Raw genomic sequence first — 19,023 nt, forward strand, 5'->3', positions numbered from 1 at the left:
TAAATGTTTTTCTTTTTTTTGCATAAATTGAGATTCCAGCTCATAAAACCCACAAAGGCAAGATTTCAGAAAATTCGATTAATTTGCATAAATTACCATTTAAGTCTCAGTTTTTGCAAACAAGAAAAAAAAACACAGATTATGATTACATCATATCAATCAATCGAAATAAAAGATTCTCAAAATGACATGTCCATCTTTTAACTTTAAAAGTCCTTCAAAAGGTCCTGCTGGAGGATGTCATCTGCATGCTTGCTAAATAAAGTCTCAAGGAACATGACATTGATTTAAACATTGATATTGGTTTAAGAAAGCAACAATAGGCCATCTCTCTGTGGGAGGTCAGGATGGTAATTATGGTTGTGTTGGCAGGAACTGCTCCCCCAATGGATAAATTAGATGTATGGAACTTCTGTGCACTAAATGTCAAAGGAGTTACCTGTTACAGCAAAGAACAAGACTTCCTATGGACTTCCTATGAAGTCCAATACTTTCATTCACTCTTTCCAGACTGTTAAGTGAAGCTTTGGCAACATTTAAAAAGGTCTACGTTACTTTCAGATAAGGTTGATTCTTACATCACTCACTCTGCATGCCACTCATCATTAAAGCCTTCACTCTAAACCAATAGCCTATTCTTCTCAGCCAATCATATTTTTGCGTTCAAATTCCTGGATGTTATTTCTCTATATTCTAGAGCCTTATAGGTTAACAGGAGGATTTTGAACTTGATCCTGGATTCATCTGGGAGTCCGTGGAGAGAAGCTAACACAGGAGTGATGTGTTCTCTTCTGCTAGTTCCTGCTAACAATCTTACTGCTGCATTTCGAACTAGCTGAAAACGTTTAAAAGAACAAGAGACCTCACTAAGACATTTGAAATTATATCCAAGAGTTTAAATTTGTTAAAAAAAAAAAAAAAATACACCTCTGTTCATTTCAATTAAAAAAAACATTTTAGACTCTTTAAAGTTTTTAAATGTTCTATTTCTCAGTTGTAGACCCCTTTTTAATTTCAACCGTGGTTTACTTTTTTATTTCACTTCATTGTTTATATTGGGTTGAATATTTTGTTATAATATATTGTTAAACCGTTTTATTGTTTGAAAGAAAAATGTTCAGGTATGTATCCTACACTGTATTTTATTTTGGAAAACAAATAAATAAAACCCATCTCTGGCTGTCTGTCATTGAGAGGTATCGGTTGCGGCCTGACTGCAGTTCCGCTGGTTGTCCAGCTGATGGCGATGCTGCTACTTTCTTTGACCTAGACGACCGAGCGCGCAAAAGAAGAAGAAGAAAATGCCGTCTGATTCAACAATTGATTTACTGAAATTTGTGTTGTAATTATTAGACTTCGGTGTGTACTTAGTCGGTCTTGGTTTCCAAACTGCGGAGGATCAAATGCCTGGCTTTCCCTTCGCAAATCCGGAGGTAAAATCTTGTTTTTTGTTTGAGGTTTGTGGTGAAAAGTGAAACCGTAAAAAGTGATCTCGGATCAGCCACTTCATTTTCTTTACTGCCGATTAAATCATCATTCGGGTCAGCTCTGCGCATGCTTGAGCAGAATTTGAGTATCAGAACAGAACATAGACTCGTTTATTTGTATTCTGTTCTGGTTCGGAGACATGTTCGAAAGGTCGCTAGCCGTATGCTAACCTTTAGCATCTTTGTTAGAGTCACCTGACGGTTTTACCAGCTGATCAGACCGGAAGCGGAAGCAGTTGGTTAAGAAAGTACGCATATCACAAACCCAGTCCAGACAAGCGAGGACGACGCAGGATCACTTTAAAGCCTGAAAATGAGCCACGCAGGCGCAGAAATGAGGATCGTGTTTAGCCCGGGGCGCGTGCAGCTCGTTCAGGTCTGTCTCGTTCACGTCCGTGTGAATCTTCCCAGCAGAGACAAACATAGTCACTGTCTGCTGCGAACTGTATCATTTCAAACAGAGCTGAAAACCGATCAGTCCAGGCGGTGGCGCCCTCAGCTGCTCTGCCTGTATCCAGACTGACCTGCTGTCAGTCTGTTTTCAAATCTGCAGGATGAGGCCCACCTCCACCTGTCACTGTCATGACGTCATCACAACTGTCTATGAGGCTTCTGCAGTTACAGAGGACACCATAGCTTCTCTTGTCTCTTTGTTCTAGCTGTAGATCAGATGTTTGCTTGCAGAAATCCTGAATTTTTCATCTCTGGTGGTTATCCAGGAGGAAGAGCTGGTCCAGGGTGTGAAGGTTCTCGTTACCGGGGCAACGGGTCTTCTGGGTCGAGCTGTCTGCAAAGAGTTCCAGAACAACGGCTGGAATGTCATCGGCACCGGATACAGACGAGCACAGCCACGCTTCCTGCGCTGTGATATGACCGACGAGGACGCCGTCAAAAGGCTGCTGCACGAGCACAAGGTACTACACAGGACGGCAAAGTACTGCAGTAAACGGCTAGGAGTAGAGAATACGGCAAAGCAGAAACAGTGTCCAAAGTATGTACCAGTGGTGTCTAGAGTACCTAGAGCAGGGGTGTCAAACTCAACCTTACATGGGGCCAAAATCCAAAACACTTTGAACACTCTAAAACAAACATTTTAAAACGTTAAATTCCGTTCATTACCTGTGACAATGCTGGTGTTGTAAGCTGAATTTGCCCGCTAAAGATGATGAAATTGATAGCTGAAAGTGCTGAAATCACTGAAGCTAATTGCTGAAAATGCTGAAGTTAATAGCCAGCTGAAAAATTCGCTAAATGCCAAATCAGCCTCAAAAACTAAAGTAAGTAAAAAAAAAATGTCAGCCAAAACAGCTAGCATGTAACCTCAAAACAGAGTAAAAATCTGAAAAAAGCTGAAATTAACAGAAACATGTGAATGTTAGCCTATATCCAAAAATAGCCTGAAAAACGTCCAAATAGCCTAAATTAGCCAAAACAGCTAGCATGTAGCTTTGAAATATTAGCTAAACTCAAAAATAGCCTAAAAAATCTTAGTAAATTCCTAAATAGTCCAAATATAGCAGAATGCTAATTTATTTTAGAACTTTTTAACATAATTATGAAAAATAAAAAGGCAGGAATATTATTCCAGAATAAATCAACTTAAACCTTAAATAACTTTCAATTTTTTACTCTCATGAAAATATATTTTGTCAAAATTCTACAAGTTAGAAATAAGCACAAGATAACATGGGGTCATTAATAAAATAAAATCAAATGATCTGGAGGGCCGGATCCGGCCCCCGGGCCTTGACTTTAACACATGTGACCTAGAGTGAGTGCTGTAGGAGTACAGAATACTACACATTTGGTGAATGAATGTAGTTTGAGTGTGTAGTGTTCTAGTATAACGTACTACAGTGTGAACTAGGAGCATGGTGTTTTACAGAGTGTGTACAGTTGGAGTTTAAAGTAGTTATTAGTTTGAGAATAGAGTACCAAAGATCATGTACTGTGGGAGGATTTAGTACTACAAAGTATGCACTGTAGGGGTATAGAGTACTACAGAGCTTGCAATATGTGGGAGTACAATGCTACAGTTCATGTTGCGTTGGTGTATTCCGCCACAACGCACATATTTTGAGATCTGAAGTACTACATAACGTGTACTCTAGAGAAACGTAGGGATTTGTTCAGTATTTTGTTGATTGTTTGTGGCGATTGCGATGTGTTTTCATGTGTTTGTGTATGTTTGTGTGTTTGTGTCAGCCTGATGTGATCGTGCACTGTGCTGCAGAGCGGCGTCCGGACGTCATGGAAAGACACACTGAAGCTGCTGTTCATCTGAACGTGCACGCCACGGGCACGCTGGCTAAAGAGGCAGGTCCGTCTGGGATTGTTGTTTTTCAAACCTGTGATCAAACATGATGTGTTTGTAAACATTTCAGTCTTTTCGTTTGATTCATTTAAGTTTAAATTATTCTCTTAATCCGTGTATTTATTGTTAAGTTGAATGTCTGTTTCCATAGCAACACAAAACATCTTCTTAGCATCCTCCATAGTAAAGAGCGACACGCCCCTTTTGTCCAATGAAACATAGGTTCCATTATGCAACTGAACTACTAAGATATTTATCATCTTGTTTCCATGACAACGGTGATTATGGCCCTGCAGCTGTTTGTGGAGCGTTCTTCATCTACATCAGCACCGATTACGTGTTTGACGGCCGGAGTCCTCCATACGGCGAAGACGACTGTCCGAATCCGGTGAACTTGTACGGACGCAGTAAGCTGGAGGGGGAGAGGGAGTCGCTGAGGCACTGCCCAGGTACAGGTGCCCAGCTGATGTTACTGTTCCTGTTCTGATCCGAGTCTGCTGGTTCTGACCCGCCGCTCGGAGTTTCTGTGACCTTTGAACGGAGCTAAAGCTGATTCCTCGCTCTGCCGCTCAGGCGCTGTCATCCTGCGCGTTCCCGTTCTGTTCGGGGAGGTGGAGTCGGTGGCGGAGAGCGCAGTGACGGCGCTGTGGCTGAAGGTGGAGGAGGCGGCCGAGGACCACTGCAGCGCGCTGGACCACTGCCTGCAGAGGTTCCCCACCGACGCGCGGGACGTCGCCACCGTCTGCAGGAAGCTGGCCGAGAGAGGCAGACAGGTGAGAGAGAGGCAGACAGGTGAGGCAGCTGCGGTGCTTTCCCTGAATCAGCCTCTGCCTGTCTCAGTCTGCTCACATTACTCTGTGCCTAACTTTCTCTGTGTCTTGTCTCACACTCTGCATCTCTCTCTTTGCATAATAATAATACATTTTTATTTGTTTGGCGCTTTTCTTGGAGCCCAAGTTCACCATACATAAAATACTGGCAGTAAAAACAAAAAATAATACAGCATTAAAATACATACATACGTACATCATGTATGTATGTATTTGTAGCATTAAAATTCACAGTAAAATATGCATTAATAAAACAGGCCAAGACAGTCAAGTTATTTGGAAGTTGGAAAAGATGACTTCTTAGGTTCTTGGAGAATTGTGGGAGAGCCGATGTTCTGGAGGTCAGGGGTAATGAGTTTCAGAGCTGGGGGGCAGAGCAGCTGAATGCTTTGCCCCCCATAGTGATGAGGCGAGCAGTGGAGACAACTAGTTGAAGGGACGAGGAGGATCTGAGGGTGGAGACATGAACACGGTCCGACTGGTAAAGGAGGGGCAAGACTGTGGATGAATCAGAAGTAGTTTGTAGGGCTGTGGATCATTGCTTAGGTGACGATCCAATTCAGGGATCAAGCTCAACGATTCACAAATCGAACCACGATTCTTACTTTTTATTATAATGTTTATTGCCATGTGTGTCTATTTACTGGATAGATGAAAATTTGAATTACTTAAATCAAATCACCATCATTTATACCTTTATTCAGAACCGGAGATCAGAATTAACAAAACGATTTTTGTTTGTCATTTTAAAATTTTCTGTTTTTTCGTCAATCTTCTGGTTCAGCAGTAAAACAACATAAAATGATAAAAATCACTGCTGTTTTGGATCATTTAACAACAAAACCTGAAAATGTTCTCCACAGTTTTCTATCCTCAAAGTTCTCCAATATTTGACGTTCTAATCATCACATATTGGTGCAGAGTCCGTATAAAAAAAGATTTTAGGTTTTTTTCACAGCAGAATCAGCTGATTCACGTTGATTACATCTCCTTTCAGCAGCGCGAGGCTGTTTCTTCAGAATCCGCTGGAGTTCCGTTAATTACGTCAAATGTTGAAAAGTTACCATAACCAAAAAAATGTAAACACTGGAGCTAAAGCTCCGATGTTAAAACTAATTCTTTTTTTCAGAAGTTATGTCTGTGAGCGGAACTTCAGTCTCAGTTTCTGAACAGAAAAAAGCTCTCGCTAGTTTTACTTTGAAAACCGGAAGCTTCACCGTCACAAAGATGTGTTTACTTCTGGTAGCAGTACCGCGGCTCTTTCAGCTTTGTTTTAGTTCATAAACTTAAAATCCAACATAATCTGCATTTCAGAGCAACCATACATTGTCTACAGATGATATTATGATCATATTTTACTACAATTTACTACATCTATAAAGATCGCGAATCAGCGATAAAGGACGTCGCAAATATCCGTACCCGAAATTTCGGGAGCAGATCACGAATACCCGAGCACCCGGATACTCGTTACAGCCCTAGTAGTTTTTATGTAATCCAGTGTGTGATAATGGAGCTCGTCTTTAAGACTTCTATGTCTTATATGTTGGTAATCGCAGAGTGCCTATGTATGATCCTCAGTCATGACTTTATCTTCTTATCCCTCTGAATTGTACATCAACTGTTCTCTATAAACATTTCTCTCTGAGAGTCTTTGGTTTTATGCATGTGTGGCTCTACAGCAGAATAAAGAGAAAATGGAAAACAAGCAATATAATGAGTAACCAAAATGCAGTCATATGATACTGCATTATAGCAACAGGCTAAATCTAGCATCGTATAACGTTCCAACAAAAACTAGATTCACTTATAAAGTTAACAGAAAATGCCCACACCAATTAACAAACAGATTTATCCTCTACTAAAACAGAAAACTGGCTCACTTGAACTTATAAACTGAACTGCTTTGAAACATTGTCCTTTTTCTACTCTGTTTACTTTAGTTTTCAACTTATCCTTTTTAATACTCAAAAAATGGCCACGCCCTCTAGAGGTGAACCTGAGAACAACGCCTCAGAGTGATGATTCTGGCTGCTGAGTTTTGCATAGCTCACTGTCTCGCTGTCTTACTCTCTGCCTGTCTCACCCTCTACCCATCTGTCTGCAGGATCCATCCATCAGAGGAATCTTCCATTTCTCTGGTAAAGAGCAGATGACCAAGTATGAGATGGCCGTTGCCATGGCGCAGGCCTTCAACCTGCCGTCTAACCACCTCGTACCTGTGAGTGTTCTGTCAGGCCCATTTTTAGTGCTTCTCTGTGGACCTATATTCTGTGGTCTGTAACACCTTGAAGCTGCTTTGGGTGAGCAGACCTGAAACTGTGAAGTATTCAGTACTTCAGTGCTGAAGCTCCTCAGATGTAGAGCTGAAGCTGAAGCACTCCACACTGGGAAGATCTGAACCCACACTGCAAGCAGACCAACATGAAAAGAGTCTTTGGGCCTCAGGCTTCAGTTACATTTTGTTTCCTGCACAGCTGACGGAACAGCCGGCGGCGGCAGCAGCTCGTCCAATCAACAGCCAGCTGAACTGCTCCCGCCTGGAGCTTCTGAACCTGAGCGTGGAGCCGCAGCCGTTCTCCACCGCCATCGCCGACTGCCTGTGGCCGTTCACCGCCGACAAACGCTGGAGGCAAACCGTCTTCCACTGAAGGTGAGACGCGTTCATGCCTCTGATGAAAACACAAACTTGGTATTTACAAGTTTTTCTTCTGCAGGTTGAAGGCTAACAGGAGAGAAGTTCAGGGAGCAGAACCGGACTGGGGTTCTGGCCGGGGTTGGGTTCTTGTCTGCAGAAATTCTGAGCACTCAAACTTGTTTGGGAGACTTGTATTAAAGCTCCTGATTAGAATGAAGGTCCAGAAGCTGTGAAGAACAGAAGCCCTGCAGACAACATGACCGACACAAACCTTTGGTTTTGTTTTGAAATAAGGTTGAGTCTGTTCTTCTTTACGTTGAAGTTCCTTCACTTTAAAGTAGGCGATCATCTTAATCCTTCCATCTCCTCTGAAGAAGAGGAGGACCTTTGGGATGAACTTAAAGAACTCAACTGAGCTGTAGAAGTAATCACTGTAATCACTATGTCCACTAGAGGGAGCCAAAGCTCTTGTTTGGAGTTTAGTCTGACTGCTAATTGTGTTTCTGTGGGAGCCTGAATGCAGCACATTCGCAGATTAGAATTTGCTTTGTTTGTGTTTAGTATTTTTGTTTATCTGTTTGGCAACCACCTAGTGGCAGGAAGGGAGATTTGGATCATAACTTCTGAACCAATAAAGCTTTAAAGCACTGACTGTGTCTGTGAATGTGTTTAAAGAGTGATCAAACCCTAAATCAACTTTTTTTTACTGTTAACCTCTATAAATGGTGCGTTAAAAGGGCTATCTGTTGGTCATTGCCAAATTTTTGACATTAAAATAAACTTCCTTAACCCTTTAACACCTGACGCGTTACAGGTGAGGCTTAAATATAAAACCCTCAAAATGCTGTAACTTTTCAACCATTAACACGATCAGCATACATTGTAAAGGTGAAAAGCGGCACGAGCCAGTGTTGAACGGTTAATTCTTGAAAACGGGGCCTGTCCTGGGCATTGGCGATCTAGGCAGCCGCCTTGGGGACCATCTGCTGGATGGGGGTGTCAATAATTATTGTATATTCCTTTTTTATTGAACTGTGACTCATGTAATGTAAAAATGAAAAATGTAACAATTAAAAAAGCAAAATATCTCAAATATTTAATGTAACTGCAGTGCAGCGCCCCTCCCTTCATGTCGCTGTGGTTCTGGGGAGAAGAGGAGCTCGCAGTGTTGCCGCTATTGCTGCTTCTTCAAAACCTTAAGGTTTAAACAGGAAGAGTGGGAAACACTGGCTCAAATAAAATTGGTTAGAAATCCCCCTTCCCCCCTGAATTTTGATCAAAAAAAGATAAACTGCCAATCTAGTGTTTTGAAATCCCCCTACTTCCCTGTTAAGTGTCGGCTGAATGGTGGCACAGTCAGCTAGCATGTACAGCTGCAAATGCAGAGTAACTTGATTCTAGCCTCAGCTGGGGCATACGAATCAAAGAGCATGCAGGGGACGCCTAATTCTTTTCTTTGCCTAAGGTCCATGCAGTCCAAGGCTGGGCCTGCTTGAAAATGTAGTCAAAAACCATCGGTGTGCTGCCCCCTACAGGTTGAATCGAGGTATTGCAGTTGAGTTTTGTGATTGGTCAAACCATGTAAGTCCCTCGTCATGATCTGGAGCTCCAGTGATTATAACAATCCTGTTCCCCAGCCCCACCCCTCTGACTGGATTTTCACATTTCGGTTGTGGGTGGAGTCAGCCTCCAACTTTGTTACCCTTAAAAGGTGCATTCACACCAAATGCAATTTGTGTGCCAAATTTGAGTGCCCCGCCCAACTTTTGTCGCATGACAAATTTGCTGGCCGTCGCCTGTCAAAAAATGTGTTCCTGAGTTTGACGCCGTGGCTGCATGTGGGAGGAGCTACCAGCTAATTTTTTTTAGGATTATCGCTATAAAGAATGGTGTCTATTGGTTTCTCACTTAGAATGTATGAAGACAGATTATGTTGAGATATCAGGTTTATTTATTGTAAAGAGTTCTACAAAAACATCAGTAATCAAGATTTTCCCGGTACAGGGCTGTGTCTGTATGACAGCCGCTTTCACTGTGTTACTGTGACTCTGTGGCTGAGCTTGAAGGATCACTGTCTCGAGGGAGAAAAGATAAAATTTGGAGACCTTTTTCTTATTTTTTATGTTTCGATGAACCCCAAGGTGACAGCCTCTGCACCCGAAGCGGCTGCCTGTCTGCCTGCTTATTGAGCAAGTGACATCCACCGCAGATCTTTAAATTCTAACTGCGCAGCCAAAATCACACCTTGTTGCTCAAATCGCGCCTTAGGACTTCAGATCGCCTCGTGTCGTGTCTGTTTCATTGACTTAACATTGAAACTGTCCGCCTCCACCATGTGAATCGTGTTTGGAGTGAATGCGCCTCTATGGCCAAACGTCCTGTTTCAGAACTCCTCCTTCCCGAAGCTGTGAAGTCACCATGCTGATGGTTTCAACCAGCACGTCCTCAGGATTCAGGACTGGTTCCTCCTGGAACACGAGCCTATGTGAACTTGTTTGTCTCACAGATTTCAGTTTTTATTTATTTCAATTTAATGGAAAAAAAAGCATCTGGATAGTCTGTTTTTGTTTGTTTTAATGTTCCTCCATGTTGGATGCACTGAAGAGGAGTTTCCGTCGGAGTTGGAGTCTGGATCTGAATGATGAGGCGCTGGTTCTATGGATGAACAGACTTTCACCTCTTCCCATCATTCATTTATCCGTTCCTTTTTATCTTTTTTTGCCATTTTCTTTTTCTTTGTTCTTCCTTTACTCCCACTCTGGTTTCTTCTGATCTCACTGCTGCCGCTCTCTTCCTTGGATTTCTCCCCGTCTCATAATGCTGAAGAAGTGTCCTAAAGCCTGCAGGAATTCTTGGCGCATGATCCTGCAGCGTCTGGACATGCAGGCCAGCCTGGACTCCATCTCATAGAAGGAGCTGCCCTCCTGTGAGATGGAGTCGATTTTTTCCAGCAGCTCCTCGACCTGCCTCCTGTCTCCCATCCTCTTGTTGTTGAACACATGGAACTGGCCGCTGCAGCTCCTCAGCACCTCCTGCAGGTTGGCGTCCTCTCTGATGAACTGCTTTATGTCCGTGTCTTCCAGCCGGTCTCCGTAGGTGAACAGCACCATGGTGTGCTGGCAGACTTTGGGGCCCAGCATGTTCTTCAGCGTGTCCATGCTGGTCTGCTCCTGCTTGGTGAACCTTCCCAGCTGCAGGGTGAGCAGGAAGACGTGGGGACCTGGAGCGCTCTTCCGCACGGCTTTTCGAAGTTCTGCATTCACCTGTCCTGTAGACAGCTGGGTGGAGAAGAGTCCGGGCGTGTCCACCACAGTGACCCGCCGGCCAAAAACCTGACCTTCAGCCTTCCTACTCGATAGAGTCCGAGGCATGGAGCTGAGCTGACACTCAAACTCCGTCTTCTCCAGGATGGTGTTCCCGGCTGAGCTCTTCCCCACCTTCTCTTGACCCACCAGCACCACCCTCAGGTCTGAGCCTGTAAATGACACAGGTTGTGAGAGGAGCTCTGGAGGCCATCAGGTCATTTCTGTGTTTGCAGGAAGAATGTCCAAATGAAACGAAGGCTTTGATAAAGACTTTATTTGGAGCAAGCAAGCACAGACTACAGCTGGTGGATGAAAGCTAAGAAGAAATAATTAGATTAGAATTAGAAGTGGATCAGAAACAGTTTATTTCAGGCCATTAAGAAAAAAAATATAATGAATGTGCAATGCAATCAATCAGTTTACATCCATAAATACATGTCAAATAGGATAACCAAACATTGAAGAGACCCTCCCATGATTTTCTTAAAATAACAAACCCCTGTTTGAGCTGGAATTTATTGAAGATGGGACACAACTAGGATATACAGTATTCTGCATCTAAAATCAAAGTTTTTTTGCTGATCATCACTGGATAAGGGGATAAATTGAAGGTTGTGATAGTCTGGGGGCAGAGCTTTCGGAGCAGACTCTTCCTGGAGGGAGCGGTTGGCATTGATCTTACGTCAGAACGTTTCCACTCGCTTGTTTTCGTGGGTATGGGAGGGGCTGCTGCAGACTGCAGGTTTTTAGAGGATTACTCTTTAATGCATGAACAGATCAAATACAGCTTTGGGGTTCTTTATAGTGAGGAATGAACAGTAAAATGCATTTAAAACCTAAAAAAGTAGAATTTTCATGGTGGGGCCCCTTCAAGAGATTGCCTGAAAGGGAACGGGAGGAAGTGAACTTATATAATCCCACTCCAGCTCGACCTTCATGTGTGTAATCATTATTCAGTTTGTAATTTAAGATCAGACACATCTATCTTTCCAGCACAGACTCAGGTTATTAGACCCAGAACCGGAAAAAAAAAAAAAACAAAGATCAAGATGAGCCTGCTCAGCAGAACATTGGTAACACCTCCAGAGAAATGCCCCGCCCCCAAATGATTTATTTTTTTCTTATCACAGAAGCACAGACAGATGGAGAATCACACATCTAGAGCAGGGGTGTCAAAGTCAATCGCACAGGGGGCCAAAATCCAAAACACACCTTAGGACGAACAGGACAAACATTTATTGAACACACTAGAACTTAATTTTTAAAACTCTAAAACCGTAACTTTTTAGCATAATTATGAACTAGATATAAAGCACTATCTGCAATAATGCTAGTGTGAATGCTGTAAGAGGAATTCGGACGTTGAAGATGTTAGTGCTGATAGATGAAGATGCTGAAATTGATAGCCCGCTAAAATATTAGCTAAATGACAAATTAGCCTAAAAAAACATTTCAGCCAAAACAGCTAGCATGTAGCTGAAATGTTAGCTAAACTACAAAATAGCTCAAAAAAATTCAATTAAATGCCAAAATAGTCCAAAAAGCTAACAGAGTGACAATTTTTAAAAATTTTAAAACTATAACTTTTTAACATAATTGTAAATAATAAAAAGGCAGGAATATTATTCCAGAATAAATCAACTTAAACCTTAAATAACTTTCAATATTTTACTCCCCTTAAGAACACATTTCGTCAAAATTATACAAGTTATAAATAAGAGCAAGATAACATCCAGCCATTAATAGCAATAAAATAAAATGATCTGGAGGGCCGGATGGAATCACCCGGATGGATGGATCCGGTCCCTGGGCCTTGACTTTGACACACGATCTAGAAGGACGGCTCTTTACACATTCATGAGGAAGAAGAAGCAATGATTTTAAAAGACCCCCCACAGTCAAATCAGATTCACACCAGCAGCTGGCGCCCTTCGTCACTGAATGGTGCAGTCATTCTTCTTCACTGACCCAGATATGGCCCCAAACAAGGCCCCGAAAGCGGCTCCCACAGCAGACCCCAGTGGACCCCCCAGGAAGCCAGCCACCGCTCCGATGGCGGCGCCTTGCCGCACAGCCTTGGTGAAGGAGTTGCTCTTCTCTGCAGTTTCTCTGGCCTCTTTGTGGCTCATACCTGGGTTTTCCTTCTGAAGCCGCTCCATTTCCTGTAGGATGGATTTCTCCGCCTCTTTGAACATCTCGTTGGAGAAGTAGCTTCCTCCGTTCCTTTGAACCATTGTGTTGATCTTCTTCAGCAGCTCTGCTACTTGCAGGTCGTCCTTTTTTTTGTTGTTGAACACGTGATAGCCTCCCTGGCACTGACTGACAAACACACTGAGCACAGGGTTTTCATTGATGATCTGATCGATTGTGGTTTCCTCGTCCTCCAAATCATCTCCGTGAGTGAACAGAGCCATGGTGTAGAATGCTGCTTTCTCTCCAAACATGTTCTGGATTATCTTCACAGTTTGTTGCTCCTCTTTGGTGAATCTGCCCGGCTGCAGCACCACCAGGAACACGTGAGGGCCCGGGGAGGCAAAGGACATGCACTTGGCGATCTCCTTCCTCACGTCCTCCTCAGTTCTGCTGGTGTCGAACAGGCCCGGCGTGTCCACCACGGCCAGGGTCTGGCCTCCGTACTCGGTGGTTTCCTTCTGACACTCGCTGGTCAGCGAGGACGAGGACAGCTTAGAGTGAAAGAGCTTCTTCTTTAAAAGAGTGTTTGCTGCTGCACTCTTCCCAACTCCGGTTTTTCCAACCAGCACAATCCTGAGGTGGGGCTCCTCCGCCTCTGTTGGAGAAGGCCACAGATATAAGTGTCGTTCACAGACTGCACAGTTCGGCTTGAAAACTCAACATGTCTCAAAATCTGCTGGTTAAATCAGGGGAGCACAGGATTCAGCAACTTGGTTGAAAACTAACTTTGGTCAAACCAGGAGGGTTTAACTCTTGAACGTGACGCTGTCGGCCACTGGAACCTGCGACCTTTGACCTTCAGGAGGAAAAACGTTAACTTTTCCTCAAGAGTTTCCTCTTCTGAGCATCATTTGTGTACAGTATGTGGGAATCAGAGCTGACGACTCAGCATGCAGTAAACAGTACTTAATGTTACCTTACAATCTCATACATGTCTTAGTCAATACTTTTGATCAGGGAATCACGTTAAAGTGAGAATTTCTGAGGTTCAGCAGGTGCACCTTTTCCACTTGGACCTGTTCCAATGCAGTAATCTGGACCTTTTCGACACAGCAGCTGTTTGCTCTCACGTCTCTCCTGTTTTCTCAAACATGTGTAGGTTTGTCTGAATCTTGGAGTGTTTGAGATTCTCTCAGGTCTTCAGTATAGAAATGCTCTGGATGCCAGCGGTTAAGATTTGACAGGCTGTCTGCGAGGACAAAACGGGCACACCTGTATGGGGCACACAGCTGAACTGCATTACAAAACAAGGTCGAAAAAATGTTCCTGACATTTGTTTTCTACAGGCCAACTGGGGGAAACAGGTTGTGGTGAACACTTACATAACACAGTAGGTTAAGAAAGGGGGAAGACACAGGCGAGTTGTATGGATGCTGTGGATTAGTGAGAAGTCTCATGATACGATACATGTCTCACAATACAACATGTATCGCTATATGTCTTAAGACTGGGTCAGTTTTTTCACTTTTTTTTAGGGGATGACAGAGAAATCTCTAACTGAATATTAACACGTCTGTCATTGTTATAAAATGGTAAAAATAATTATATTGAAAGGGTAACCAAACCCTAAATCAACTTAAAAAAAAAAAAAAAAACTTTTTAAAACTTTTTTTTACTTTTTGATAAGATTTAGCACTGTACCTGTATCTCAAATACATGCTGCTTTTACCCAGTCAAATTGATGGTGCTTTATTTATTTATTTATTTTTTAAAGTTATTAAATATTTTGTTCATAAAGGGGACAATAACCGATTTAAGATCATAGATCAATAATCAATTCATAAAAGATACAAATTGATATAGCACATAAAGCTAAAGTCCGCTAGCATGATGCTAACGTTTGATGGAATTTCCCATAGGACGGCTAATGCTATCGCTCGGTCGACCTAAACACATTTTTCTGACTAAATGATCGTCTTCATAAACTCATAGGCAGGAATTTTCCAAACTCTTGTAAGGAAATATTTTTAAAGGTAACTATTTGTGATCTAAAAGATTGTTTTTTTCCTTATACTGTCTTCTTCTGGAATAAAGTGTACTTCTATAGTGTGATCGCCACCTAGTGGCAAACTGAAACGTCCTCCAGGAGAAGCAGAACAATGTTTCCAATGTTAATGATCTGAACATTTTAGTTAGAACTTCTCCTTTAGAGAATCCATGTAACACTGGATGATATTAACAATCTCATTATTTCACTGATACATTTACAGTATGTAGTATGGATGAGATTAATATAAATATATTCAAATCATATAGTAGATTATTAATGTATTTCTAAACAAATGTGGATAAATGTGTAAACTCAAAATGTAATTGATTTGAAGAATCAAAAGAATAGAAAAAATTGGAATCGAATCGATTCTGACTCAATTTGGGTAGCGGTGCACTATGGGTCGTGGTACTGGAATGGTTCTCGTTCACGGCCTGGAGGTTGGGGACCCAAAATTTAATGGGAACAGTCAGTGCATTGAAAAACGACAATGGGGACACCCAAAACGTCAAAAAGTGACGCATGGGCGGAGACGTGCAGTCAGGGGACTTTAAAATTAAAAATAAAAGTTTTTTTATGATTACCTTATTTGTGAGGTTTTTCAACTTTTATTTGTTAAAAAAAGCAGCGAATTTTAGAGTTTCCTGTTCAAATTTGCCAGACAGCTGGTAGGGAGCTATAGAAACATTCTCACCCAGCGCCGCACAGGCTGACTGTAGCTGCAGCTGCCTGTTATTTCGGTCTTTCTATCATCATAAAATACGCTTCACTTTAAAATGACCTAATTTGCTAATCTCTTGCCATCTATCTGATTATATTGATGGCAGTTTGTGACTCATTTAGTCTCTTTATCTGCTAAAAATACGCTTTAAGTACAGACTAGGTGGGGCAGACAGTCCGCTGGCCTCACAAGGCAGAAGGTGCTGGTGAGTCCAGAGAATGTATGTGACACGGCAGAACATCGACTTCCCTCTATACCCTTACTGGTCACGCGATAAGTGTGCACGCCTTGCAGTGCAGCCTGTTAGAAATTAGGAAATTGGACAATCAGAAGGCAGTTTGTGTGGACGTCCTACTGCATATCACATGCACACCTTGTGTGCAGCATTTATGTGCGTTCAGTAAGGAGCCAGTCAGTACACCTTGTTAAGGTCGCTGTATGACAGCATCCCCAGTACATCATCAGTACTTCCATTATGCTCACAAATACTTCACATACACCACACACACTACTCCGTTCTATCTTCAAACTGCCCTTGAGGTGTCTGTATGAACCTCAAAGAACTGTGCTCCCCTTAAGATCCAGCTGATCTTCTCGACGACCGTCCACCAACCACAAACCCCCAAACAGGTGCAAGTGGCTTCATGCACCTGCTGCTACAGCAACAGCGACATTCTTTCATTTAGAAAAACTTGGCAGCAGACGGTGAAGAACTATGTTTCTGGGAGGAACGCGTCTTCTGACAGCCGTCATAAATTCAAGTTTCTGTTTGAGGATCTTTGATCCCTTCAATCTAAAACATGCAGACAAATTCAAGAACAATACTCTGTCCTTCAGTTTGTGGAAGGTAGAAAAAAAAAAGATTGATTAAAAATATAAACATGTTCAAGCCCCAAATAAATGTGCAGTAAAATATCAGTACATAATAAGAAGCTTTACTACAACAAAGAAAACTGATCAAAAAGGTGAATTTATAATAATTGAACATTGTGAATCCATTCGACCAAAATAGTTTTCAAAATAAAGGTCACACTCTTATGCCCACAAGTTTAAGGGAGTTCCTGATGAAATAAAAACACAATGAAAAAGATCACTGTAATGTTGTTTCAAACATGTTGAAGAGCAAAAAATGTATACAAATGTGCAGCTGTAACCTGAAACTCCAGAGGAAGGTTGTGGTTACTTACGGGCCATGTTTCCTGCTGAGCCTCTCTGTCATCAGTGAGGAGCTTCACATGATGCCGGTTTTTACCTTCCCAATCGGGATATGTTCACATTCCTCAGCACAACCTCAGCCAGTAAAAAAACTGCAGAGTACATTCTATTCTAGAAAAACCTCTGCCCTTCCCATTAAAACCATAGACGGTATATAGAGAGAACTGGACAGAGTGACCCCTCCCCCCCCCGCCATCCCAAACAGGAAGTACTCACTGGTCCCAGAAATTCAAAATCCCATAGACTTCAATTGAAAAATAAACAGCGGTATTGTTTGTCAGAATAAGCATTCTTGCTCTGGTGCCTGTTTTTAATTAGCTAAACTTAATTTTTTAAATGATATTTTTTCTTCATCACAACTTATTCAAGCTTTAAATTAGTGAATCACGTGCATCAGTAAAAGCATGTGGTGCCCTCTGGCTCCACCTTGAACGTTTGAAATGTTTCGTTGGAACCGGAGGTGAGGCCTTTCCTGTTGGTGACGTCACAGCCTAATTTTGTCCATAACTACATATGTTGATTAAAACACACAGATGAGCTCGCCTGATGGAGCAGCCAGATTCTCAAGAACCCCCCCCACCCCAACTCCACCTTGACCTTGAAACAGGACACTGAGGCTCCTGAACCCCCTTTTTAAAAGGGAAAGATTTTTTGGAGAACTGGCCAAGGAAAGGAGGTCTGGAGCTTCCTTCAGCTTCTCCTGGTTTGTCTTCACTAGAACACAGTCAAGATTAAGAATTCCTGCAGGAGAAAGTTGTCCTTTTGTCGTTTTCCCCACATCTGAATTCTCTGTTTAAAAATGTTCTCCTCTCCTGAAGATGCAGAAACAGCAGGAAGTGTTGGAAATGAGTCAGACAGTGTCATGAAGTGACATGCAGAGAGGTTATACGGGGAACTCCAGCCCTCGAGGGCTGCTGGAGGATTTCCAGATTTCATGACTGATTACCTGCTTCAGGTCTGTCAGTTCTGTTTTCTTCTTCTCCTCATTGGTGTTTTTCCTGTGCAGGTTGGCTGTGGCTTTTCCTGGAGGGCTCCGCCCCCTCCCTGTTGGCTCTCCATGGACTGGCACACAGCTGCCTGCACTTTAGGTTAATTTGTTTGAGGTGTATTTAAGTGGTTGTGTTTCTTCTCTCAGTGTTGGAGTGTAGTGTTTGTTCAGTCATTTGATTTAGCGCTGGTCTCTTTAGTTTGCTGGTTTTGAATTCTGTTGTGTTTATAGATTTTTCCCCCTCCACCTAGACTGGTGTTTTTGTTTTGTTTTTAATTAAACAAACCCTTTTGGTTCCTTCACTCTGGCTTGTTGTCTTGTCCTGCTTCTGGGTCATCCTGATACCCCCATGACATCAGGTGTGTCCAGAGCATTGACTGTATAAGTACAAACTGGACATAGCAAGTGTGAAATGCATCACCTTCGGCCCTCGCAAAATCAGGCTAGAACCTTCGCCGTCACTTCCTGAAACTTCTACCGCCAGACTGCAGTAAAGAGAAAACAATTCTTATTTAATTTCTGCCCCTAAATATATTAAAAGAAGATGGCTAGATGGCTTTCAGGCCCTCTCCCTACACACTAACAACACATTACATACTCATCAAGTTTTGTCTTTACAAATATTATGTTAAATATTTTATTAGTACAACTTTTCAAAATTTCCTGTTAAGCATTTCACACTTTTACTTCAACAAAAGGAAAACGTGTTCTTTAAAGCAGGTCGAGGAACTTGAAACTTAAAATCATGTTTCCTTATTATTTCAGGTCTGATGCAGACGGACGCATCGCCGTGGTGATCCTTAAAAGGAGAAGCCTAAAGAAGAAGAGTTTGTGTCTTCAATAAATGAAGAGCAAGTTAAGAAAGCCTCATGACAGATCTGAAGCTCCCGCAGTGTCATTGAACAACAGCCTTTTTCTCCTGAAGGAAGACATAAAGAAAATGAAAAATGCCGTTGTGACTTAGACACTTCGATGAATGGGCCAAAGTCTCCCTGTTCCGCTCCATTGTGGACAAATAGATCCATGAACGTCTTTGTTTTCCTCATCTAAGCTGGCAATTTGGCTCAGAAATGTATGGCTGATAGCTTCAGTGTTGCTCGCCGTTTTTGTTCATGCTTATGTTAGCTTAGCTTTGTAAAGGGGCTGTAAGCTAGCAATAAACAAAGGGATCCCGGCCACCACTCAGAGGTAAGTTTCTGATGAACTCCTGTCGCTCTGCAGAAACTATGTCCTAGAAAGCAACACAGGTTTATTTAATTTTGTCTAAAAACTGCATCATATAATTAAAATTCCACTGGGAACAGACGTTTTTGTCACAACCCACTCTCAGTAAAATGCGTAC

General features: G+C 42.3%; 3 protein-coding genes across 4 annotated transcripts; 1 reads left to right on the forward strand and 2 right to left on the reverse strand.

Annotated features, from left to right (window-relative positions):
- Positions 1-1,210: 1,210 nt before the first annotated feature.
- mat2b (methionine adenosyltransferase II, beta) lies at positions 1,211-7,920 on the forward strand. Of its 2 annotated transcripts, none has more exons than XM_024261279.2 (8): positions 1,211-1,433; positions 2,207-2,401; positions 3,693-3,807; positions 4,098-4,250; positions 4,375-4,574; positions 6,739-6,852; positions 7,109-7,284; positions 7,349-7,920. In XM_024261279.2, exons 1-7 carry the CDS (start codon positions 1,404-1,406, stop codon positions 7,280-7,282), a joined length of 981 nt encoding a protein of 326 aa, XP_024117047.1. In that variant the 5' UTR covers positions 1,211-1,403; the 3' UTR covers positions 7,283-7,284; positions 7,349-7,920. The 2 variants fall into 2 exon arrangements, with proteins under 2 accessions (XP_024117047.1, XP_024117046.1); XM_024261278.1 differs by lacking the exon at positions 1,211-1,433 and adding an exon at positions 1,692-1,863.
- Positions 7,921-10,043: 2,123 nt separating this feature from the next.
- On the reverse strand, positions 10,044-11,050 carry LOC118599659 (GTPase IMAP family member 2-like). The gene is made up of 2 exons (XM_036215314.1): positions 11,032-11,050; positions 10,044-10,744 (listed from the first exon to the last, which is right to left on the reverse strand). Exons 1-2 carry the CDS (start codon positions 11,048-11,050, stop codon positions 10,044-10,046), a joined length of 720 nt encoding a protein of 239 aa, XP_036071207.1.
- A 1,214-nt stretch (positions 11,051-12,264) lies between these two features.
- On the reverse strand, positions 12,265-16,853 carry LOC112138678 (GTPase IMAP family member 9). The gene is made up of 2 exons (XM_024261290.2): positions 16,666-16,853; positions 12,265-13,362 (listed from the first exon to the last, which is right to left on the reverse strand). Exons 1-2 carry the CDS (start codon positions 16,670-16,672, stop codon positions 12,509-12,511), a joined length of 861 nt encoding a protein of 286 aa, XP_024117058.2. The 5' UTR covers positions 16,673-16,853; the 3' UTR covers positions 12,265-12,508.
- Positions 16,854-19,023: the final 2,170 nt, after the last annotated feature.

Source organism: Oryzias melastigma, linkage group LG14 (genome assembly GCF_002922805.2).
Source record: "Oryzias melastigma strain HK-1 linkage group LG14, ASM292280v2, whole genome shotgun sequence".
In the NCBI taxonomy this organism is placed as follows: Eukaryota; Metazoa; Chordata; class Actinopteri; order Beloniformes; family Adrianichthyidae; genus Oryzias; species Oryzias melastigma.

Coding starts and splice junctions, on each gene's coding strand:
- mat2b (XM_024261278.1), top strand. CDS start 1,801: ATGAGCCACGCAGGCGCAGAAATGAGGATCGTGTTTAGCCCGGGGCGC. Junction 1,864..2,206: donor GGCGCGTGCAGCTCGTTCAG/GTCTGTCTCGTT, acceptor GTGGTTATCCAG/GAGGAAGAGCTGGTCCAGGG. Junction 4,575..6,738: donor TGGCCGAGAGAGGCAGACAG/GTGAGAGAGAGG, acceptor ATCTGTCTGCAG/GATCCATCCATCAGAGGAAT.